The sequence below is a fragment of the Acanthisitta chloris genome, unplaced genomic scaffold (genome assembly GCF_000695815.1).
Source record: "Acanthisitta chloris isolate BGI_N310 unplaced genomic scaffold, ASM69581v1 scaffold6762, whole genome shotgun sequence".
Classification (NCBI taxonomy): Eukaryota; Metazoa; Chordata; class Aves; order Passeriformes; family Acanthisittidae; genus Acanthisitta; species Acanthisitta chloris.
This window is the reverse complement of record NW_008661030.1, coordinates 75,066-100,117: the sequence shown is the minus strand read 5'-3', so window position 1 is coordinate 100,117 and position 25,052 is coordinate 75,066. Positions and strand designations below refer to the sequence as shown.

Sequence of the window (25,052 nt, the reverse complement as noted above, 5' to 3'; positions counted from 1 at the left end):
TTCCCTGTCTTGTCCACCTCTCACTTGGGATTAAGTCTGTAACTTGTGTACAGACAAAGCTACTTCAGAGAAAGCAATAATTGACATTATTCCCTAAAATTTTACAGTGGTTGGATTTGCTTCTCAAGTTTCAAAATGCATGGAAAGGTATTCTCTGATGGAATTCTCACATTCTCAAAGCACAGTCTGGACAGCAGATTGGGAGGTACCACAGCAGTGTGATGCCCAGGTAGAAGTAAGGCAAATCAACAACCTGTCAGTGGACAATTTGAGTCAAACAGCTGCAGAGCATGAGGTTTTCCTTTGAGCTAACTGTTGGGGGTTGGGACTAGATTACTACCCCTTAACATACTATGATGATACTATGGCCTTAAAGTTCATATTGTTCCACCAGCTGCCATGGGTAGGGACAAATTCCACTAGACCAGGTTGCTCCAAGACCCATCTAGTCTGACATGAAACACTTTCAGGGACAGAGCAGCCACAACTTCTCTGGGCAACATGTGCCAGTGCCTCACCACACTCACAGCCAAGAATTCCTCCCCAATTCCTTCCTGCCCCTCTGGCAGTTGGAAGCCATTACCCCTTGTCCTGTCACTCTAGGCCCTTGTCCCAAGTATGTCTCCAGCTCTCTTTAGGCACTGAAAGGTGTGAGAAAGTCTCCCCAGGGCTTTCTCTTCTCCAGGCAGAACTCTTTCAGCAAGAGGTGGCAGCTGAGCTGCCCTGACCCCACAAGGGGATGCAACAGCAAATGACTCAGTAAATTACAGCACTGCACAGACTGTGCTTCCTCCAGCTCTTCAGTCTCCCTTTCTCCTGCCTAAATTCTGATTTTCTAGGCTCCTTTTTTCCTTCTGGCCTTGCCTAATGACCTGCTGACTGGGTTTGACACCTCCAAGCCGTGACAGATGGCTCCACACGTTGCTGCTAATGTGCTGGAAACCACCTCTGGATGCAGCTCCCTGACTGAACCCAGCACTGGGACAGCTCTACCAGAGGGGGTTGTATTTCAATGGATTTGTGCCTTTTCACACTATTTATATCCTAAGTGTGATCAGATGAGAGCAAAAACAAAAAAAAATATTCTTTCCACAGTCCATTACATCACCTTTTCCTCTTGGAAAAGTTTGTAACTTCATATATATTTATGCTCACAGCCCCACACAGGGTGTGCTCTCTCCTTACAAGAGCAGAACATTCTCATCATGTAAATTAAAGGATAATCTATAGGAAAAATATGCTACTGGGAAGAATTTCGTGCTGGAGGCTTCCTCTGTCTTCTATTAAAGCCCCTTTGGAGAGAGTTTCAAGTGACTGAAAGGCAGAGGGATAACAAAATACCCCAAATTATGGTTTTAAACTGCCAGAGGGCAGGGGGAGATTGGAGAAGGAATTCCTCCCTGTGAGGGTGGTGAGGCATTGGCACATGTTGAGCAGAGAAGCTGTGGCTACTCCATCCGTGAAGTGTGATGGCATTTAGTTTCTTCAGGAGGTTTGTCCATCCCATGGGAGCAACTGCTGCCTATAGAGAGGCTCCTGTTGAGTACAGAGCCCCAAATTACCCCTCATGGTGCTGCTCTGCCCTGGGATCTCTGGATCTGCTGCAGCTTTAAGCTGCCAGAGTGCAGGGGGAGATTGGAGAAGGAATTCCTCCCTGTGAGGGTGGTGAGGCATTGGCACATGTTGAGCAGAGAAGCTGTGGCTACTCCATCCGTGAAGTGTGATGGCATTTAGTTTCTTCAGGAGGTTTGTCCATCCCATGGGAGCAACTGCTGCCTATAGAGAGGCTCCTGTTGAGTACAGAGCCCCAAATTACCCCTCACGGTGCTGCTCTGCCCTGGGATCTCTGGATCTGCTGCAGCTTCTCGTCATCACAAGGGCAGGGAGTGACAGGACCAGGGGGAATGGTCTTAAGCTGAAAGAGGAAAAGTTCAGATTGGATATTAGGGAGATAATTGTTCCCTGTGAGGGTGGAGAGGCTCTGGCACAGGTTGCCCAGAGAAAGCTGTGGCTGCCCCATCCCTGGGAGTGTTCCAGGCCAGGTTAGATGTTGCCTGGAGCAACCTGGTCTAGTGGAATTTGTCCCTGCCCATGGCAGGGGGTGGAACAAGATGAGCTTTAAGGTCCCTCTAACCCAAACCAGTCTGGGATTTTGTGTTCTGAGGGGATAAAATAGAAGCAGCATTTTTCCACAAACTGGGAAATGACCTGTGCACATTCATTTCATCAACCTGCTCCCACAGCCAGCTAGAATAATGTGCCCAAGAGGTTAGACAGCAAGTTTGGACCCCAGTCACTTCCAATAATAATTCCTACCTCCATCAAGGCAGGACAGAAAATAGTGTGAACTCAGGTTGACCTCCAAGAAATCCCTTAACCTAAAAATATGAAAGACAAACTGTTTCCACTGAGAGCTGCTATATAAAACCACCTCAGTAAAAGCTCCAGACTCCTTTCAAACTAACCTCAAACATGAAGCAAATTCCAGCCTGCTATTTTCCTCTGGCATCCTGGAATGTACATCTCAAGGACAGAACTGGCTGTTCAAATTAGCTCCTGCTCCTGCAGAAGCGATTGTTTTCCAACACTTCTGAAAAGCAATCCTGCACAGGGTCTGCATTCCAGGGAGGATACCCTCCCCCCCTCCACATTTCAAACATTAGGAGGAGCAGAGCCATAACAGACTTTGTGCACTTTGCTTCCAAGTTGCCACAAATAAAAAGAAGAAAAAATATATTACATTTTTTGCTGGGTTTTGCTTTAGAGTGTCCTCGCAACAACTTCATAATACAGAAAATCACTGGATCATTCAGGTTGGAAAAGACATTTAAGATCAGAGAATCACAGAATGGTTTGGGCTTGAAGAGACCTACAAGATCATCCAGTTCCACCCCCTGCCATGGGTAGGGACACTTTCCACTAGATCAGGTTGCTCCAAGTCCCGTCCACCCTGGCCAGGAACATTTCCAGGGATGGAGCAGTCACAGCTTCTCTGGGCAACCTGTGCCAGTGCCTCAACACCCTCACAGGGAACAATTTATTTCCAGTATCTAATCTAAATATCTCCTGGTTTAGTTTAAAACCATTTTCCCTTGTCCCATCTCTATCCCTCTGTGTAAAAAGTCACTCTCCCTCTTTTTTATATGTCCCTTTATATAATGAAAGGCTGCAACAAGCTCTTCCCAGAGCCTTCTTTTAGAATCATAGCATCATCAGGGTTGGAGGAGATCTCTAGGATTACCAAGCCCAACCATTTACCTGGCAGTGCTGTAACCCCTAAATCCTAAACCGTATCCTCCAGCATCAGATCCAGATACCTCTTAAACACTTCGCAGGATGGTGACTCCACCTCCGCCCTGGGTAATCTATTCCAGTGCCTGACTACCCTGACAGGGAAAAAATTCTTCCTAACATCTAATCTGAATCTCCCCTGGTTTGTGTGAGCAGTGCCATGACATGAACTGACATAAGCAGTTCACACTGCTTATGGCAGTTCCCTCTAGTCCTCTCCCTGCAGGCATGGCAGGAGAGACCTGGCTGAATAACCCCAACTTGGACCATGGGTCCAACCATAGATTCCTCTGTCCTTGGCTCTCCCAGAGGCTGCTAACAGGTTTAGATGAGAACAAATCAAGCCATTTGCAGAAAGACTCAACTTCCCTGAGTGGTTTTGTGCTCTGAGTCAGCTTGTGAGGACTATTTCTGGTTACGGGGCACACCCGGCACGACTATCTGCTCAGGTTCCCTTAATCTTTGGAACAAAAGATTCCTATCTCCCATGGCTGTCATTCCTGATTACCACATCATTTCCCCATCAGCCCTCATGTCAGCAGCCAAATTAAGGTATTACACTCTGGAACATTTAATGTGATTAGATCGGAGGAGTATTTACTCTTCCACTTGGGCAGATTCGAGGGCTGTGGACAGGAGGATGGGGAGATGCCAAGTGAGTTGCAGCGTGTTCCACACCTACTGCTCCTTCTCTGTCTGTCTGTCTGTCTGACACCACATCATACAAAAGCCAGACTCTTCTTTTTCATGATATTCAGCACATCAGGCTCCAGCCCAGGCTCAAAACACACACAAGCTTTAAATAAAACTCACAGGCACATGGCATCCTCCCAGGACAACCTGAACTTCCAATGCCAGGAACTCCCAGCCCCACCCACTAGAGAGACAGAACCAGACAGTTCATAGAATCACAAAATGAGTTGGATTGGAAAAGACTGCAAAGACCATCTAGTTCCAACCCCCTGCCATGGCCAGGGACACCTTCCACTAAATCAGGTTGCTCCAAGCTCATCCAACCTGGCCTTGACCCACAGGAAGCTAAAATCCCAACCAAAAATCACAGAAATTAAACAATCTGCTGCTCACAAGAGATCTCACCCCAAAAGACACACAACTCCCAACTACAAACCAGAAACAAAAGCTCTGCAAGCTGTATGTCTGGTTAGACCAAGCCACAGCCCAAACTTTGACCAGCCAAGCACCACAGCTGAGCAATTACTCAGAAGAGACAAGAACCAAGTTACAGAGCTAAATTATCCACTTCAATGAACTCAGGATTTGCTCAAGCAAGATGACGGCTCCTGGTGACTCACAGGACCCAACCGTGGCCGTCCCAGAGGATTACCCAGTAAGCAAAAGTTGGGTCAACAAAGTTGGGCCACTGAACACCTTGGATTAGAGTATTTACATACTTTTGGGGATTCAGAGCTGCTCCAGAGCTCTTAACATTGGGAATGAATTCTTACAACTGAATTTTCAAACCAGACGAAAGAATTCCAATGTCTCATGAAAGCCTTCTACATGACAGAGCCGTTCTCAACCAGCTTCAGTGGTTATAAAGGAACCAGCATCAGGATCTCCCCATGACTCCTGCATCCAAATTCATGCCATGTGCTGCTTTTCCCCTCCAAATGGCAGCACTTCTGGTACTCGTTTGGCTTCAAAGCATCAAAGGTCCGAAAGCAAGTAAAAAGTTCACCCCAGTCCCCTGCAAACAGCCACAACTGCTCAGGAGAAGGAAAAAAGGGGATGACGCTTCTCTCTGATGGGATCAATGGGGGACCTAGAGAATCACAGAATCACAGAATGGTTTGGGTTGGAAGGGACCTTAAGGGTCATCTAGTTCCAACTCCCCAGTCACGGGCAGAGACACATGCCAGTAGACCACATTGCTCCAAGCCCCATTCAACCCGGCTTGGAACACTTCCAGGGATGGAGCAGCCACAGACGCTCTGGACAGCCGGTACCACAGCCTCACAGCCAAGAATTTCTTCCCAGTATCCCATCTAACCCTGCCCTCTGGCAGTGGGAAGCCATTCCCCCTTGTCCTGTCCCTTAAGGCCCTTGCCCAAAGTCCTTCTCCATCTCTCTTGGAGCTGGAAGGTGCTGGAAGGTCTCACCAGCGCTTCTTCTCCAGGCAGCAACCTAAAAGGCTGATGCATCTCCCTGAAACCAACTTTAATGGATCCATTCAAGCAACAACCTCCCTGTGCAATTATCATGCCTATCTGCTCCCACTAATGTGCTTGTTTACTCTCTCTGGCAAACCCCAGATCAAGTGTCAGTTCATCCCTGGGATTCTTTCCCCTAAGCCAAGCCCAACAGACCGTGGTGGTAATTGAAACGCTGAGAGCTCACACAGCATCAATCCATGTGACCTGAGCTGTGCCGCCAAAATCCACCCCCAGGGAAGCCCCTGTGGAGGGCCTGGTGGGGAAGGAGAATTTAAATGAATGAAGGAGAAGCCTCTGGAGAGATTAATATACATGAGCACATGGCCTGAATAAATGTTGCACTTGGAGTGGGTTGTTGGGTTTATTAGAAAGAGGCAGGGATTATCCAAGGGAACCATGTGGAAACACACCAGGAGTGGTGATGGGTCTTTGCATCTACTTGTTTGGCATCTCCCAACAGCCTCGACAACATGGACACAGTGCCCAAGAAGGTGTTAAAGCATTCAGGAATAACAGGGACCTTCCCCTACTCTTGAGGCTGACCTGTCTGCAAGCACAGGAAGATGAAGGGAATCACCCCATCCTTTTTCCCTATTAGAAGGAGCCAGATGTTTCTTTTCTTTCAGTTTGGAAGAGTCAGAGGTTCAAAATCATTACAAAACATGTAATTTTGGACTCAGGGGCATCAGTCACCCTCTGTGTGTGTGTTGGAAGGGCCTCCTATAGATACATGGTCTGAAAGGTGTTTGCATCTTCAAAGGGAGTGGGAGGTGGAGAAGACTTCATGGTTCTTCCATTGCTTAACCTCAACTGCACCAAGTCATGTCCACTTTTTCCTGCCTGGACCCATCAGAAGCCATAGGGATGCCACAACCATTGCCAGAGGAAACCTCAGCTCAGCTGGAACCTCAGTAGCCTGTGGAGATATGTCAACTCCTCTCACTGGAGAAAGGGTTGAGCCTGCAAGATGGTGTTCAGCCTCTCTGCTTCACATTATCCCAGGAGTTACTGCAAGCAACATGACATAGAATCACAGAATCATTTATGTTGGAAAAGACTTTTAAGATCACTGAGGTGTGGTCAGTCTCTTCTCCCAGGAAACTAGTGACAGGATGAGAGGACATAGTTCCAAGCTGCACCAGGGGAGGTTCAAGTTAGACATTAGGAAGAATTTTTTCCCAGAAAGCGTGGTTAGACACTGGAATGTACTGCCCAGGGAGGTGCTGGAGACACCTTCACCAGTGTTTAAGGAGAGGCTGGACTTAGTGCCATGGTCTAGTTGACATGGTGGTGTTAGGTCATGGGTTGGAGTTGACGATCCAAAAGGTCTTTTCCAACCTGATTGATTCTGTGAGTCCAACAATTCTTCCAGCACTGCCAAGGCCACCACTAAACCACATCCCAAGGGCCACATCCACATGGCCTTTAAATCCCTCCAGGGATGGTGACAACACCACTGCCCTGGGCAGCCCGTGCCAGGGAGGGACAACCCTTGAGGTCATGGGTTGGAGTTGACGATCCAAAAGGTCTTTTCCAACCTGATTGATTCTGTGAGTCCAACAATTCTTCCAGCACTGCCAAGGCCACCACTAAACCACATCCCAAGGGCCACATCCACATGGCCTTTAAATCCCTCCAGGGATGGTGACAACACCACTGCCCTGGGCAGCCCGTGCCAGGGAGGGACAACCCTTGAAGAAATTTCATAGAATCACAGAATCATTTATGTTGGAAAAGACTTTTAAGATCACTGAGGTGTGGTCAGTCTCTTCTCCCAGGAAACTAGTGACAGGATGAGAGGACATAGTTCCAAGCTGCACCAGGGGAGGTTCAAGTTAGACATTAGGAAGAATTTTTTCCCAGAAAGCGTGGTTAGACACTGGAATGTACTGCCCAGGGAGGTGCTGGAGACACCTTCACCAGTGTTTAAGGAGAGGCTGGACTTAGTGCCATGGTCTAGTTGACATGGTGGTGTTAGGTCATGGGTTGGAGTTGACGATCCAAAAGGTCTTTTCCAACCTGATTGATTCTGTGAGTCCAACAATTCTTCCAGCACTGCCAAGGCCACCACTAAACCACATCCCAAGGGCCACATCCACATGGCCTTTAAATCCCTCCAGGGATGGTGACAACACCACTGCCCTGGGCAGCCCGTGCCAGGGAGGGACAACCCTTGCCATGAAGAAATTTTCCCTAATATCCAATCTAAACCTCCCCTGGCACAACTTGAGGCTGTTTCCTCTTGTCCTGTTGCTTGTTCCCTGGGAGCAGAGCCTGACCCCACCTGGCTTCAGTCTCCTGTCAGGGAGTTGTAGAGAATGAGAAAATTCCTCCTGAGCCTCCTTTTCTCCAGGCTGAGCCCTCACAGCTCCCTCAGCCACTGCTCATCACACTGGTGCTCCAGACCCTTCTCTGGACACACTGGTCCAGAAGGAATCTGCCCTCACTGTGTTCAGTCTTCATATTTGCTTTAGGTCCAGGCGCAAATCCGTGTGTGTTAGACCGGTTCCACCTCCACCCAGATCCTCCAGCAAGCCCCACAGCAGAAAACTGCTGCTCCTCTGCGTTGGTGGTCAGACCACCTCAATCTTTATCAGTCAAAGGTTGGACTTATCTTAGAGGTCTTTTCCAACCTAAATGATTCTGTGATTCTCTAATTAAAGACCATTAGCCTAATTGCTCTCTTTTTCCCTATGTATCCAGCACACAGAGCCCTCTTGGCGTCACTGATCTCACAAACCAGCTTTGAAGTCCCACACTTTTTGAGATATGTATAAAAATAGACAATAATAAGGATATTTATGCTAATATTTGGTCAAAATTGCACTCCAGATATCTAATTCTGGTTAAATCTTCGATGCTTTGGTGAAGTTTGTTACATTTCTAGGATTAGGTGCTGGTTTCATTAACCCACAGGAATGCAAAGTCAACCTGAGAACTGGAAAGTCAGTCAAGGATATTCCTGGTTTGCTCATTTCAATACTGGATGTGAAAAATCATAGAATCATGGAATCATTTAGGTTGGAAAATCCTTCTAAGATCATCAACACACAGCACTGCCAAGGCCACCACTAAACAATGTCCACAGGTGCCACACCCACACAGCTTTTAAATCCATCCAGGGATGGTGACTTCAGCACTGCCCTGGGCAGCCTGTGCCAGGGCTAGACAGCCCTTTCCATGAAGAAATATTCCATAATATCCAACCTAATACCAGCACCACTCCTATTCCAGAGGAAAACCACTTAAACACTGAAGCACTGATTTAGAGGGAACAGAATACTTCCCACTATCATCAGAGCAACCTGTAAACTCCTAATAAAACCAAGCCAGAAAATAACCTATTTATACATCTAATAGCAACAAAAATTGTGTTTAAAACCAAAGCCAAGTGCCCTGGAATCAACAGAGCCTACAGGAATGCAAATTGTCATTTTTATCATGGGATAGGGGGAACTAATTCATTGAAAAACCATTCTGTGATTCCATAAATCTAATGGAGAAGTTGAGATAAATCATTCTTCAACGTTCCTGGCTGTACAGTGCCACCTTGCTGTCACGCCATCAATAAAAATGACAACTGTGAAGGACCAAAGTTTTTGAAAGTGATGTGCACTATGTTAACCTTAAATGACCCAGGAATCCTTGGCTGAAACACAATATTCAAGTCATCTTAATCCCAATTCTCCACTTATTTGGAGGACACAACTCATCTCTGTTGGATTCTTCCATAGCTCCACATCATTGCCATTCCTGTGGCTTCCCTCCACTGCCTCAGCTTGAAGCATGAAGAGGTCAGCTTCCCCCTCCTCTGTCTCCTCTCTCTCTTACACATCAGTCACCTCCCTTTCCTCACAACCCTTATCTCATTGATTAACCTCTTAATCCACGTGTACAGCACTACATAAACACTAGTCAATATTTGTACTCTTTAAATCAGATGGAAAAAAATCAATGGGAGACTCTGGCAACAGACAGCTCTGGGATCACTTGTCCAAGAGGCAATTAATAGCTCATTCCTGAGGGATACAGAGTACCAAAGGCTTTGCAATCAAAGTCACCTTGATGGATAAAAGCAGCACTGGTACTGCCCTGTGTGCTGTCCCCAATGTCCATCACACCCTGTGTGTTATTCCAGAATGCTGACTGCTTGACTGGCAAAATATCACAACAGACTTTCCAGGAGCTAACATTTCCTTGCCCTGAAATGATCCTGCTGCACTTGAGAGAGCCCAAGGAGAAGAATTACATGGATGCATTGGGATACTGTTTCCTTACAGCTTCAAAGACAAGACTGCTCTGCAAAACTGATTTTACCACCCACCAAGATCCAGCTAAGGCATTCCAGGGAGACCCAGAAGCTGAGACAAGTGATTCTTCACTTTCATGGTAGCAACAGGAGCTCTCAGGGGGAAAAAAAACCCAAGTTGAACAAGGTGAAGGTAGGATGTCATGAAAGGCAGCTCCATAAAAGCTTCTTTATGGACAGCTCTTCCTCACCGGCTCAAGAGTGACAGCTCCCAGGCATGCACAGATCACTGCAGCAGATTGGGTTTCACAGGCAGAGATGCTGAGGTGAAGGGCAACCACCTCTGGCCCTCTCTATTCCCCATCAGTCCTGCCTCAATCAGCAGGTTAAAGGTGAAAGTGGGCCTTATAACTCCAGTGGTGTCATTTTCCTGGCTGGATGACTGCCTCATGGCCTCCAGCAATTACAGGGCACAGCAGGGAGGAGATCTCTCCTCCCACCAGCTCTGACTGCTCACGCCTGAAGCAGCAGCAACCTGTTCCAGGGAGGATGGACCATGAGCTGCCAGAGCTGAGGGACCACAAGCAGCCAGAGCTGAAGGTGCTCAGGAGGAGACATAAGCTGCAGTTCATAGTATCATAATATGTGAAGGGGCTGGAATGGACCTTAGAGATCATCCAGTCTAGGGACACCTCCCACCACACCAGGCTGCTCAAGGCTTTAGCCAACCTGGCTTTGAACACTGCCAGGGTTGGGGCAGCCACACCTTCCTTGGCAACCTGTGCTAGTGTCTCACCACCCTCACAGGAAAAATACTTCTTCCTAATATCTCATCCAAATTTCCCTCTTTCCATTTATTCCCATCACTCCTTGTCCTATCACTGCAGTTCCTAACCAAGAGTCCCTCTGCAGCTTCCCTGGAGACCCTGCAGATCCTGACAGGTTGCTAGGAGGTCTTCACACAACCTTCTCCAGGCTGAACAGCCTCAACTCTCTCAGTCTGTCCTCACAGGAAATGTGCTTCAGTCCTCTGATCAGCTTGGTGGCCTCCTCGGGACTTGCTTCAACGGTTCCAAGTCTTCTTGAGGTTAGGGACACCAGTTGAGTCTTAGAGGAATAAAACTCAATGGAAGCATGTTCTGTTCCAGTACAATGCTCTCTTTGGCTGAGGTGCTTCCAGGGGTCCTGTCTTGAGTGGCACCACTGTTTTACTATAAAGTATAAGCAACCTGGTCTAGTGGAAGGGGTCCCAGCACAAGTCAGAGGGTTGGAATGAGATGGGTTTTAAGGTCCCTCCCAACCCAAACCAGATGCTATGATGATGGTGAGGACAAGCATCTCCCATCTCACCATCATCTGCTTCCAACATCCATCCCTGCTCAGTTTGCACAACATCTCCAAGTATTTAACACCCAACCATGAGGTAGGAAAGTCAATTTGTTGCTTTCCAATTCCTCATTTCCTCCCATTATTTCTTTTGTCTAGCCCAGACAAACTCTCTCAATGAAAGAGAATTTGATTGTTTGTTTGCTTTCATTGTTCCAGGCTGTAAAGTGTCGACAGGCTCCACAATTCCCATGCCATGCCCTAACGACAGGAACCCAAGCAGTGCCCTCTGCCTCACAGAAGTGCTAACAGAATATGTCTGCACTCTTGATTTTTTGTTGTTTGAAGGCTCTGGGGAGCGTCTACGCAATTTTAAGTCCTCACCATGCAAATCCATCCTTCCTGAATGGAGAGTGCTGGATTCTGAGTCTGAGAATGGATATGGGATTGATGTGATATTAATATAATTGAACTTAAAAAGGTTGTTTAAAGCTACAATAAGACTAGCCTAAACCCACCATAGCAGGAAAAAGCAGAGTTAAGGCTATAAATCTACTCTGAGCTCAGCCATTGTGTGTCTTTCCTTCTCCCCATCCCTTTTCTGCAGAGCACGGAGAGCAGCAGCTTAGATTTCCAGCCCAAACTTTACAGCATCCTTCAGTCGTGAAGGATGAGTGAGTCAGGCAGTTAACACTGATCTAAGAACAGGAAAACTATTTAACGTGCCCTTTGCCAATGTTGTTGGGTTTTGGGCACTTAAAAAAAAAAAAGAGTAGCTTGAGCCTAACAAGAAAGAAACACAGTGGTTTGGCCAAGCCCCTGGAATATCCTTCCTGGGGCATTGGGCTAGCCACAGCCTCAGAGAATCCTGCAAGGCTCCCTGGGCAATGCCTGCCTGACAATCCATGTCTGAGTACATGAAGTCACATTGGAATGGAGAAAAATGCCTCCATCTTCGATCCATGATGGGTCTTCAACATCGAACAATGAGTACTCTGGTTGGGTGAGCAGCACCAGAGGTGTGGGATGCCTGGAAGAGCCCAGCCATGCATTGGAGCTCAGCTTGAACTTTAGGAGGACCCAATACAGCTTGTAAACCACCTCTTGCTACTTCTTAGATGTGTCACAACTGGTCTAAGGCACCTTTTAATCAAGGTCCAAATGGTTTCCAGCAAAGATAAAGCACCTTGCTCTGATGTTACCAAGGTGGGGTCAAATGGATGGTATGAACATCAAGGCAGAAGGATCAGGGGTTATTAAGAGCATGAAATAAGGCTGAAAAAAGGCTCCACAGTAAACATCTGCAGGTTTGGGTTTGCTAATATTGACTCGGTTGTTTTTTAAAATCATTCCCTCCATCTTATCTTTCTATTTCTTCACCTCTTCCAAGTTTCCCAGGGAGCCATGGGGTGGGAGTGGGATGGATGGTGACACCTAAATACCTTGACTAATAGGGGTCAGCCTCTTCTCCCAGGTGACAAGTGACAGGAGAAGAAGAAATGGCTTCAAGTTGTGCCAGGGGATGTTTAGATTGATATTATGGAAAAATTCTTCATGGAAAGAGTTGCCCAGCCCTGGCACAGGCTGCCCAGAGCAGTGGTGGAGTCATCATTTCTGGAGGTATTTAAGAGCCATGTGGATGCGACACTTGTGGATGTGGTTTAGTGATGGTCTTGGCAGTACTGGGGGAATGGTTGGACTCGATGATCTTAGAGAGCTTTTCCAATCTCAACAATTTCATGATTCTAATGGAAATCCAAAGGGTGTTTGAAGCACAAGGTGGGACATGGAAATAGGTCCCACATCCTTATGTGATCTCCAAAAGTTGAGGACCTCAAGCACACTTCGTTCACAGGTGAAACAGGTACAGAGCTCTCACCACAGCAGGCTCCTAACCTGAACTGAAGGGTGTGGCCAGCTCCACCTTCCAAAGGGGAGAGGACTCAATCAGCACAAGTACATGAAATTCCTAAGGTTTTAAATGAGCCTTAACCACAGAATCATGGAACGGTTTGGGTTGGAAGAGACCTTAGAGACCATCTAGTTCCAATTCCCTGCCACAGGCAGTGACACCTTCCACTAGCCCAGGTTGCTTCATCCAACCTGGCCTTGAACACCTGTAACTTAATAAATCTGTAACGTCACACAAAGTGTTAGTTTCCACCAAGTGATTTCAGCAAACATTTCCAAAGGTAATTTTCAGTCCAAATATGGATTTAGAAAACAATTCCAGGCATTTCTGGAGAGAGAAAGCTAATGCACAAGTCCTTTTTTTGTGGTGTCAACAGAATTACATTATTAACCCATGCAGATAACTCTTGAGAGGACACTCAGCATGATGCTGGGGTGGCTCAGAAACCACTGAGGTCCACTAAATTAACACCAGGCTGCAGCTTTGCTTTCCCCAGGCAATCTGGCATGTAGAAAACTCAGGACAATTTGGCTCTATGGAAGTAGAGAGGTGGGACAGAGGGTGAAGTTGATAACATTAATAACTTCTGGAATAATAATAATAACTTCTGGGAAGCTGATGTGGCTATAGCTTCTGGGTGTTTAGAAAAGCCTCTATCACATTCATGAGTGTTAGGAAACAAAACACCATCTAATTGGCAGTAATTACTTCAGCTGGAAATCAGACATTTGCCCTCTGTGGTCTCCATCACCTGTTTAGACTCTTCAGGCTTCATGTATGCACAAAATCCAACAAAATGGGCAGTTGTTCGGTGGCCTCTAGGCACCACCACAGTGAACATTACTAATAAAGTTGGATGCATTATCCAAAAGATCTCAATCAGTGGAAGGAACTCAGAGAGGAGCAACAGGAATAATTAACAGTCTGGAGATAAGATCTTAACAGAAAAGCCTATATTTAAGAGTAATGATCAAACTAGCTCAAAGCTATCACTGCTGGGAAATGAAGACTGGAACATGTGTCTTCACACCTCTGTTTCCTCAGTGCTCAAGAAGGTGATATTTGCAATGAAAGATTCATGGAATTCAGCATTTCACTTGGCACACTTGGGAGGCAGCTGTGGGCAGGGCATGTGGAGACCGTGCTGGAGAGCCAGCCAAGGGCTTTGGATCTCTGGGATGGAGAGGAGAATGTGGCAGAGACCATGCAGCAATGGTTAAATAATTAAAGCTTGTGCTGCAAAGCAAGGACAGGGCACAGGGTAAACACAGGAGTAAAGAGATGCAGGTAAAAGGAGAGGAGAGAATGGAAGAGGTTGATGGCTGGATTTGATCTTAGAGGTCTTAGGGCATGGCATGGGAATTGTGGAGCCTGTCAACAATTTACAGCTTGGAACAATAAAAGCAAACAAACAATCAAATCCTCTTTCACTGGTGCTGCAAAGCAAGGACAGGGCACAGGGTAAACACAGGAGTAAAGAGATGCAGGTAAAAGGAGAGGAGAGAATGGAAGAGGTTGATGGCTGGATTTGATCTTAGAGGTCTTAGGGCATGGCATGGGAATTGTGGAGCCTGTCAACAATTTACAGCTTGGAACAATAAAAGCAAACAAACAATCAAATCCTCTTTCACTGGGAGAGTTTGTCTGGGCTAGACAAAAGAAATAATGGGAGGAAATGAGGAATTGGAAAGCAACAAATTGACTTTCCTACCTCATGGTTGGGTGTTAAATACTTGGAGATGTGCAAACAGTGCACTGAGCAGGGATGAATGTTGGAAGCAGAAGATGGTGAGGGGGGAGATACTTGTCTTTACTATCATCATAGAGTCATGGACTGGTTTGGGTTGGGAGGGACCTTAAAGACCATCCCATTTCAACCCTCTACCACGGGAAAGGACACCTTCTGCCAGACCAGGTTGCTCCAAGCCCCATTGAACCTGGCCTGGAACACTTCCAGGGATGGGGCAGCCACAGCTTCTCTGAGCAAAATACAGTGTACAGATCCCCCACACTGCAGCCTTTGCCCAGAGCAGTACAATGGAAGTTCAGGAGAACCAGCTGAGCTCTGAGGTCAATGATGGGCAAGGGCAGGGGGATGGCAGCCTACAGATCAATTTGGAGGAGAAAAGCAGCAACTGAAATGAGCTAAAAACCCCATGAGTCACCTTTTCATCTCTGCCCTACTGCATCCAGTGACTAACACAGCAGCTAATCTGTCTGCAGCTTCTCTTACAACAGAAACCTTCAGTGGCACAAGCAAGTACATGTGGAGGAGACATCTCGCTGGGATAGTTAATTTAATTGATCAGCCCTTTAAGATGGTTTTCAACTTCTGTTGTATCTACCAGCAAAACAAGTTGGGAAAAATAAGCCAAACCAGTTTCCCGAGCAGCAGACTCAGGTCTGGCTCCAAGGCTCACCCTCATGTCTTGTTTTCACACTGTTCATCAGTTATCTCATGACCTTGCAGGGCTGGGAAACAACATCTAACTGCAAAATATAAAAACAAGCTAAAATAAACAAACCAGGGCTTCCTGCCTGGTGGGCAAGAACCTGCATGATGTCCTGGATGCTGCCTTGGAGTGCTTGGAGGGACCATCTCCACTTTCCCACCATCAAATGATGTTTGTTAGGATCTGTAGTGACAGGACAAGGAGTAATGGGGATAAACTGAAAGAGGGAATTTCAGATTAGATATTAGGAAGAAGTTTTTTGCTGTGAGGGCGGTGAGACACGGGCACAGGGTGTCCAGGGAGGCTGTGGCTGCCCCAACCCTGGCAGTGTTCAAAGCCAGGTTGGATAAAGCCTTGAGCAACCTGGTGTGGTGGGAGGTGCCCCTGCCCAGGGCAGGGGGTTGGGACTACTTTCCATTCCAATCCCTTAACATTCTATGATCCTGTGATTCTAAAATGCCTCAAGTAACAGAGCAGAGAGGTGGCTAGAGCCTCACAGTGTCATGACAAGGCATAGACTCAAGGGGCCTTGGCCCTTCTGCCCAAATTTGCAAGGGCTTCCCCTCACCCAGCATGCCCAGGGTTGGGTATGGAAGCCCTGGATCTCATGGAAGCAGCAGGACACATGGTTCCATCTCACAGAACCACAGAATGTCCTGATTCGGAAGGGACCCAGGAGGATGATCTAGTCCAACCCTTGGCCCTGTACAGGACAGCCATCAAGTGCCTGAGTGTTGTCCAAACACTCCTTGAGTTCTGGAAGGTTTGGGGCTGTGACCACTGCCCTGGGGAGCTGTTCCAGTGCCTGGTCACATCCAATATGATATAGGGTCACCTTGCACAAGTCCAGGCCTCCAAGTGCCCTTAAATCAGCCAAGTCAGATGGAGTTTCAAACACCTTACTTATCACTTGATGTTCTGATAAGGAGCCAAACTGAACACCCACAAGCACCAGCACTCCTGTATCGCTCAGTGCAATCTCACAGCTTGCTGTTCCCTACAATGGAGCAGGTGGTTCCTTCAAAGAAGGCACAAAACCTAGAAATCCAGGATTCTGGACTCTGAGACTAAGGGATGAGTTCACACTGCAGCTTTTCTCCTCTAGCTTGGCTCATATTTTCAGAACAAAAAGGTGTAGGGCTGTTTCACCTTGAAGTCCATCAAACAAATAAGGTCAAAATGGGACAGAGGGTTCTGAAGTTATTGAGGAAACTAAGATGGACACAAAGATAGAACAACAGCACATTTCATGCAGATAAAACTCCTGCCGAACTTGGTATTTTGACTTCTAAATTATACTAGAAAACATTGAGTAACTATGCAAAGAATGCAGAAGAGAGAGGAAACCTGGGTGAAGGGAAGAGAAGCTGCGGCTGCCTTATCCCTGGAAGTGTTCCAGGCCAGGTTGGATGGGGTTTGGAAGCAACCTGCGCTAGCGGAAGGTGTCCCTGCCCATGGCAAGGGGTTGGAACTGGATGGTCTTTAAGATCCGTCCTAACCCAACCCATTCTGTGGTTCCATGATTCTGTGAAAAGCAGGTCACAGAGCAGGGATGGAAGGAAATTGTGTTCCTGAGGGGAAAACTCTTTTATTAAGCATCTCTATCAGAGGTAATAAGAAAAAATTAATGCATCAGAGGGACATCCCTCATTACCCAGCTGGGTGGCATCCAACATGAACCCACTATAGTATCATAGTATATGAAGGGGTTGGAATGGACCTTAGAGATCATCAACCCCCCTGCCCTGAGAAGGGATATATCAGACCAGACCAGGTTGCTCAAGACTTTATCCAACCTGGATAACAATAACCACAATTGTTTTTCCAACGCAGGAAAGATCCACACAAAATCTTTGCTATAGGACAAGCAATAAGCACAGAATCACGGAATGGTTTGGATGAGAAAGGACCTTAAAGCTCATCCTAGTTCCAATCCCCCTGCCATGGGCAAAAACACATCCCACTATCCCAGGTGTTGCTCAAGACTTTATCCAACCTGGATAACAATAACCACAATTGTTTTTCCAACGCAGGAAAGATCCACACAAAATCTTTGCTATAGGACAAGCAATAAGCACAGAATCACGGAATGGTTTGGATGAGAAAGGACCTTAAAGCTCATCCTAGTTCCAATCCCCCTGCCATGGGCAAAAACACATCCCACTATCCCAGGTGGATCCAAGCCCCATACAACCTGGCCTGGAACACTTCCAGGAATGGAGCAGCCACAGCTTCTCTGGGCAAACTGTGCCAGTGCTTCATCAGCCTCACAGACAAGAATTTCTTCCTAGTATCTAATGTAAACCTGATCTTGTCTGTCTTAACCTAACTGATGAGCTTTGGAGAGCTAATTCTCAAATTCAAACCCACAGTCATAAAGTAAACCAGAAAAATGATGGAGGAGAAGAGTGCAACCTCCCCATCCTCATCCATTGCACGTCCACATGCATCCAACCAGACAGACTCCCTCCTGCCTGCCTCCAAATCTCCCTCAACACTGAAGTTTGCACTTGCAGAGGAAATTCAACACAGAGGATTTATAATTCACTGGATGGGTGGAGAGGCCTAGAGCAAGGAACTGTAATCCATCGAGTACTTTCCCTCACTACAGCCCAGAGTGGAATTCTTCGAGTGCTGGAGACAGATTTGCCTTGGCAGATGGCCACGAGTGTCGATCTGGCTTCTAGGAGAGATCAGTGCGGCTGTGGATTGCAGCAACTTCACAGGCAAACATAAAACCTTCCTTTTCACTAACTTGCTTATAATAAACCCATGAAAAAGAACAGCTAAACCATTTCCAGCTGGCCAGAAGCTGCAGAGAGAACAGGGAACTGATTGCCTCTGCAGGCTTGGGGCTGATCTGAAAGCTCCTGGAGATCTTCAGTGGGTTTTGGACATTCAATGGTATTCGGTCAGTTTGAAATCAAGATGCAGAAGACTCAATTATTTCATATTTCAACAAAGTTATTTGTGGAATAAATTAATTTCAGATTTCTAACATACAGCAGTGAGTATGTAAGAGCAACGTTTAGACTTCAAGGGGAAAAATAACTTGCTTCCTCGTAAAGCCTCAAATATCTGAGTCCCACTCTCACAGAAGGATTTGAGATGTGACTTGGTTTACTTTAGCACCTCATTAAAGGTGTTTATGCATTTAGAATTGTCCCAGCATGGGAAATAAAGGCCCTTTTAAAATTACTATCTGCTTGGAATAGTGATTTTGATTCTCTGGGCTTGATTCTTCCTCTTTAGGTGATGGAGCTGCTCCCAATTTCCTTGAGGACAAGGGGAAAATCAGGCTTTCAATGAACTAACACCTGAGTCTACTGCACTGAACAAGAAGGAATTCTGATGGCCCTAGACAATGACATCTTTATAGGGCTAATTTCCCACTACAAGGATCTGTGTTCAAGACACAAACCAAATCACTGCATTTTTCAACCATTTTATATTTTATTGTACTAAGAATTAATTTTGATCATTTCCTTAAACTTAATCAACATCACCTTGTAAACTGTCTCTGATCTACAGTTGTTCTGTAACAGACAGAACTTGAATATGTTGGGAAGGGAGGGAAAATCTCTTTAATCTCCTTATTCTCTCTTTACTCTCCCTACTTTGGTACATTTGGGTGTCCCCAATACATGAAGGACATGGAACTGTTGGAGCAAGTTCAGAGGAGGCGACGAAGCTGATCAGAGGACTGGAGCACCTTCCCTACAAAGACTGGCTGAGAGAGTTGGGACCATTCAGCCTGGAGAAGAGAAGGTTGTGTGAGACCTCAGAGCAACCTGCCAGGATCTGAAGGGGCTCCAGGGAAGCTGGAGAGGGACTCTTGGCTAGGAACTGCAGTGACAGGACAAGGAGTGATGGGGATAAAGTGAAAGAGGGAAATTTAGATGAGATTCGAGGAAGATGTTTTTTGCTGTGAGGGTGGTGAGACACTGGCACAGGTTTCCCAGGGAGGCTGTGGATGCCCCAGTCCTGGCAGTGTTCATTCCAGGCTGGATAAAGCCTTGAGCAACCTGGTGTGGTGAGAGGTGTCCCTGCTCAGGGCAGGGGGCTGGGACTAGATGATCTTTAAGGACCATTTCAACCCCTTAACATTCTATGATTCTATGATTTTTGCCCAGTCATTTTTCCTCCCTACATTACCACGTCAGACCACTTCTGCCTGCTTGTGCAAAGATACACTAATTAATTGATGCAACAGCTCCAAAGGAAGTATAAACCTACCTGAAATATGAACCGGAAATGACATTTAACATTCCAAGAAGCCTATCTGGATTTCAGGTTGGAAACATCCCTTCACCACCTCATCCCTCCTGAGTGAAGGAGAACAGCCAGAAACACAAACACTTTCAGGTTGTATCTTTTAAGTCAATACTGTGTTAATGTTTCACACAATCCGAGGCAGATTTGGGCTGGAAGGACCTTACAGACCATCTTCTTCCATGTCCTGCCATGGGCAGGGACACCTTCCACTAGACCAGACTGCTCCATGGCCCCTCCAATCTAGTCTGGAACACTTCCAGGGATGGAGCAGCCACAGCTTCTCTGGGCAACCTATGCCAGTGTCTCAGCACCCTCAGAGGGAAGAATTTCTTCCTAACATCTAACTTAAACCTACATTATTCCAGTTTAATTTAGTGGCTTAAAAGAGAAAGAATACAATGTCCAAAAAGACATGCTGAAGAACAAATCAGAGATCTCTCCTTGCTGTACCTTCATCCATCCACCTTTCCAGCTACTCCCTGCTCCAGTTAGAGCTGCAGTCCAACAAGAAGCACCACAGTGGTGGGAGCATTGGAGCTCTGATGGCCATACAGCAGCCAGCAGAGCTTCACACAGATGGAGTTTGGCGACACAAAGGTCATTGACAGGACATGCAGAGTTGGGAACTATCTCATCTTTGCACCTTATTGCTAATCTTGGTAAGGCAGTGATAGGTTGATCCTTCTCTATTTGGAGCAATGAGTTATAGTCCATTATCTGCACAATACTTGGCATCAACAAGCATTCCTGTTATCCAGAAGATCCAGGACTGCCTGTCCTCATCTGATACTCAACAAGTCAGAGCATCTCCTCCTTCTCCTTACAATTCATAGAATGGTTTGGGCTGCAAAGGACCTCAAATATCAACTAGTTCCAGTGTCCCCACCATGGGCAGGGATCCCTTCCACTAGATCAGATTGCCATCCAAATCCATCCAAACTGGCCTTGAAATTCAGAGTCTTTGCTCTTTTTAAATGCACGAAGTTAAGTTGGGACTACCTTCCAAAACAAAGTAGAAAATACCATGTACAAAGACAAGCACTTGACAGAGGAGGAAGATTGTAGAGGGCTCTTGCTCAGCTTTCTCCTCACCCAAGCTGAATTCATTTGGCTTCATTTTACTCTTATGAACCGTACAAACATTTCCCTGCCTCGGCACAGTTGAACCTCACCAAGCACTTTTAAGGCATTTCATTCTTCAAACAGCCACAGCTTTCCTCTTCAGACTCCCTGCATTCATGTCTTAGTGCTTGGAAAAGGCCCAAAGCCTCCACATTTCCTTATACCCAGGAGGCTGCAGGCGCGTTGTGTCCTGCAGTCAATAAAGTGCCAAGAAGCTAATGAAGATAAAAGTGTCAACGCAGTGTGATGATAATATACACCTCTCCCATGGAGCTATTTCGACCACTTTGCAGACAAATTTGGCAGCTCCTGGCAGGCCCAAGACTGAAAAGTGAAGGCACAACACCTCAACGTTATTACACTTCTTGCAGCTCTGCAGAAGTGTCATGGGATGACAGATTACTCCCTGCACATAAATTGGATTTGGAGAAGTTCTCAAACCCTTACGGGTTAAAAGCAACTCCAGCATGAATCAGAGTCCCAGTGGTCAGAAGCTCATCGATACAAGGGATTATGCAGATTGAAGGAATACCCTCAGCACCCGAAAGTTTTCAGAATGCAAACTACGTCAACCCTGCAGACAAGAGGCACTGCATCATGATGGCAGGAGGGACAATGCCAGAGGGGTTCAACAGACAAAAAAAGATTGTTTTAATAGGAGAGAAGCATCAGTCATTGAGTCTTACTTCATTCAGACTTTCTATCCAACCCATCCATCTTCAGTGCCAAGAGATGACAGGACCACCTCACTTTTCCCCCCGGCCTAGTGTGTCAATAATGCCCATTTCTACCCCAAACAAATGACTCGCTAGAATGGCCTTTCTCCCTAAATTGGCTTGCCAAGCCCCACAGATGCCTCAGTACCTGCTATGGTCAACTTGGCTCTAACAGGGCCCCCTCAAGAGGTGGCCACTGATGGGTGGAGCCTTCCCCAGTCATCTTCCCCAACAGTCACTTTGTGATTCCTGGCTGGGGACCACCTGCAGAAGAGGGGACCAGGGAGGGGGGAGGTGGCCGATCCGAAGAGGGACACAAACGGGCACGCACACAGGCAAATGCAAATTCCTTCACCCTCGCACAACGCCTCTGGGGGCATTCTCTGGGAACAAAAGTCCCCAAGGCGGGCGGTCTCTGCATCACTGCTCTCTCTGTTCACACCACCTGCTTGGCGTCAGCCCGCGGAGTTGCCGCGTTATCTTTTCGCCGCGTCTGCAGAAGCCAACCCAAGCACAATGGGCCCCATCGGCCAGGGTCAGGCCTGGCTTTCTTCCTCGCCCCCATCCCACCAGCCCTTTTCACCTCCACCATCTCCAGGAGTGCTCAATAAGGAGGTGGCTTCGAGCGCAGAGAGGAGGAGGAGGGGGGAAATATAGGTCTCTGGCGTAAATCACTGACGCCGTTTCCCCTCCTCTCCCTTCCCTTAAGACCTGATGGTCTTCAGTCACACATCTTAAAAGCAAAACAAAAAACAAAAACACAAAGACTTACTTGTCTCAAGTCGATGAAGGCCAACTGCAGCGTGTCCCCTTGGAACCCAGGCACTGGGCCGGATCTGGCAAACTCTGTGGGAAAGAAAAGAGGATAAAAAGCGCCTTTAACTAACCATGGACAGGGAGATTGGCAGACGGATGACAGGGAAGACAAGAGAGGCTGGGGGAGAGGAGGACCACGCTTCTAAGGAGTCATGTCTCCCTCCCTTCAGTGTCTTTGTTTGCCCTTCAAAATTCGTGTCATCAAAACACCATTAATTCCACCGTCCTGACAGCAAGGAAACTGTACTAATTCGACCTGAAATTTATTCCCATGAGCCGCACTGGGCTCCAGAGTATTTGTTTTGTGAACGGACAAACAACTCGCCCAGGAGAAAGGGGGGGATGGGGGTGGAAAAGTTTTTCCTCTCCACACAATAAAATCTTCAGCTGTGAAACCCCTTTCAGTTCCGAAAGCTATTTATATTTTAGGGCGCTGAAGGAATTTTCTAATTTCACGCCTGTCACCAGGCCCCAGAAGCATTCATCAAAAAAATATGCCTGGCCACGGCATTAGTTATTCGGCAGCAGATGATTTGCATGATCTGGTAGTGGCACACTCTTGCCAGCGGCCGCTCGCCCGAATGGGAGGGATTGTGGCCATCGGGTGGCATATTTATTTCTGCTGGATGAAGACATCTGCCAAGTGAATAACGCTGGCTTCTGAAGCGAAGAGAATATTTCCAAGGCCACATTTATCTCCTTCCAGGGTGATCTCGCCAAAGTTTCATACTTCGGTCATTCATTTTTCTTCTAATCCATTCTTTACCCCAAATCTAAACCACTTGAATGAAGCCATGTTAGAGGACCTTAGTTCTTCCGTGGCATTTAACAGCTTTTCCTTGGTAGTGCCCATGAAGCCGACACATATCCAAGGGTGTCTTTTGAAGATACGCCTGAGGTTGGGTTTGTCCGACTTCACTTCATTTTCACCCTCTTTAGTTACAGCTTTATCTCCTGTCTCCTCTTTCATCACTGAGGGGACCTAATTTGTGAAGCCACAACTCGACTTCATGAAAGACTCAAGAGGGAGTGTTTGCCTTTGGTTGAGTTTCACTGCTCCTGCAGATGCTGCAGGCTGAATGTTTTCTTGAGATGAAACCAAGCGTCATGACAGAAAGGAAGAAGGGAGGGAAAACAGACACCAACACGCAGATTTTGCGTGTATATGGCCCATTACCACCCAACTATCCTGGTTTTCACCATACAGGAAACCTTGACAAGCTCCTAAAACTCCACAAAGATGAGGATTAAGAATGGCTTGGCAATAAGGAAGGAGGATTTTGCCTTATGTCTCCATGACTGATCAGAGGTACTAATGGACAAAGTCATTTCATGCCATTGCATGCCTCCTTGAATGCTTCTCCTTTCAAAAGGTATGCCATTTTCAAGCAAATGCTTCAAAAGAAGGAAAATAAATCATCACACTCCCAGTTTTCTAGAGTAACCCAATCCTAGGAGCAGCTCCCATGGCTCTAATGAGAAGAGACCAATGAATTAGACATTAGGATTCAGCCCTGTTCCTCCACTGCCTACATTCTGGGAAGCAAAGGAAGGTTATTTGTCAGCTCTCCTGCTCCACCTTCCATTAAGACCTTGGGAGGGAGAACATCCTTCAACACAGACAAGGGTACCTCCAGGGGCACAGCAACCAGTTCCAGGCATCCACAGCTTTTCTTTTTAATAGTCTCAGACACCAGAAGAGCACTGAGATTGAAACCATTGCTCATCCTTAAAGTCATCAGTCAAGTGACAACTGCTGCAGGAAAAGAACAAACAACCTGGAAAATCATTACTTTTATCCAGTATTACTACTAGGGATGAATAACATAAAAAGTTAAAAGAGAAATTATAGAATTGATTGTTCACATTTGGATTTTGGATAGAGAAAGATGAATCAAAGGCAGGAGGAACCACCCATGGTTGTGCCTAAAGAGTTTTGCACATGATGGACAGAGATTATTAGGAGGAAGCTCCTCCCTGTGAGAATCATTACTTTTATCCAGTATTACTACTAGGGATGAATAACATAAAAAGTTAAAAGAGAAATTATAGAATTGATTGTTCACATTTGGATTTTGGATAGAGAAAGATGAATCAAAGGCAGGAGGAACCACCCATGGTTGTGCCTAAAGAGTTTTGCACATGATGGACAGAGATTATTAGGAGGAAGCTCCTCCCTGTGAGAGTGGTGAGGGACTGGCTTGCCCAGAGTGCCACATCCCTGGAAATGTTCAAGGTTAGGTTGGATGTGGCTTGTAGCAACCTGGTCTAGTGGAAGGCATCTCTGCCCATGGGAATGAGATGATCTTAAAGGTCTCTTCCAACCTAAACCATTCCATGATTCTATGAGCTCAGAGCTGCTCAGCTTCCAGCCAATTTCCCTGCCCAACCCTGCAATATTCAGGCTGCAAACAGCCCAAAGTGAGTTCACATTTATCCCTCAAAAACTGTTTCAATTAATTCTAACTGTTAAATCATTTTCATGCACGTTTGCTATAAAACTTGCCTGCAGCTTGCCTGAGGCACCACATGCAAGGGAGGAACAACCCAAGACTTCTGACTCTGATCTGCAAAGGATAAATCATCTTTACACACACACTCTGCACCCCACTGTCTCATCTGGAAAAATTATCCCCAAAGCCACATCAATCCTAAAACCCCCAACTCTGGAACAGCACATACCTGAGAGGCTACAAGTACTTCGATGTGAGAAATAGT

At 46.6% G+C, this 25,052-nt stretch overlaps 1 protein-coding gene across 1 annotated transcript in view; it reads right to left on the bottom strand.

Moving 5' to 3' along the window:
• LOC103797833 (exocyst complex component 6B) overlaps positions 1-25,052 on the bottom strand; it is a gene marked incomplete at its 5' end in the record, with an annotated part of 135,509 nt that overhangs the window by 57,574 nt on the left and 52,883 nt on the right. Inside the window, one exon of the mRNA XM_009070067.1 lies at positions 22,291-22,364. Within this exon, the coding sequence (XP_009068315.1) occupies positions 22,291-22,364 (74 nt within the window). The remainder of the gene's footprint in view (positions 1-22,290; positions 22,365-25,052) is intronic.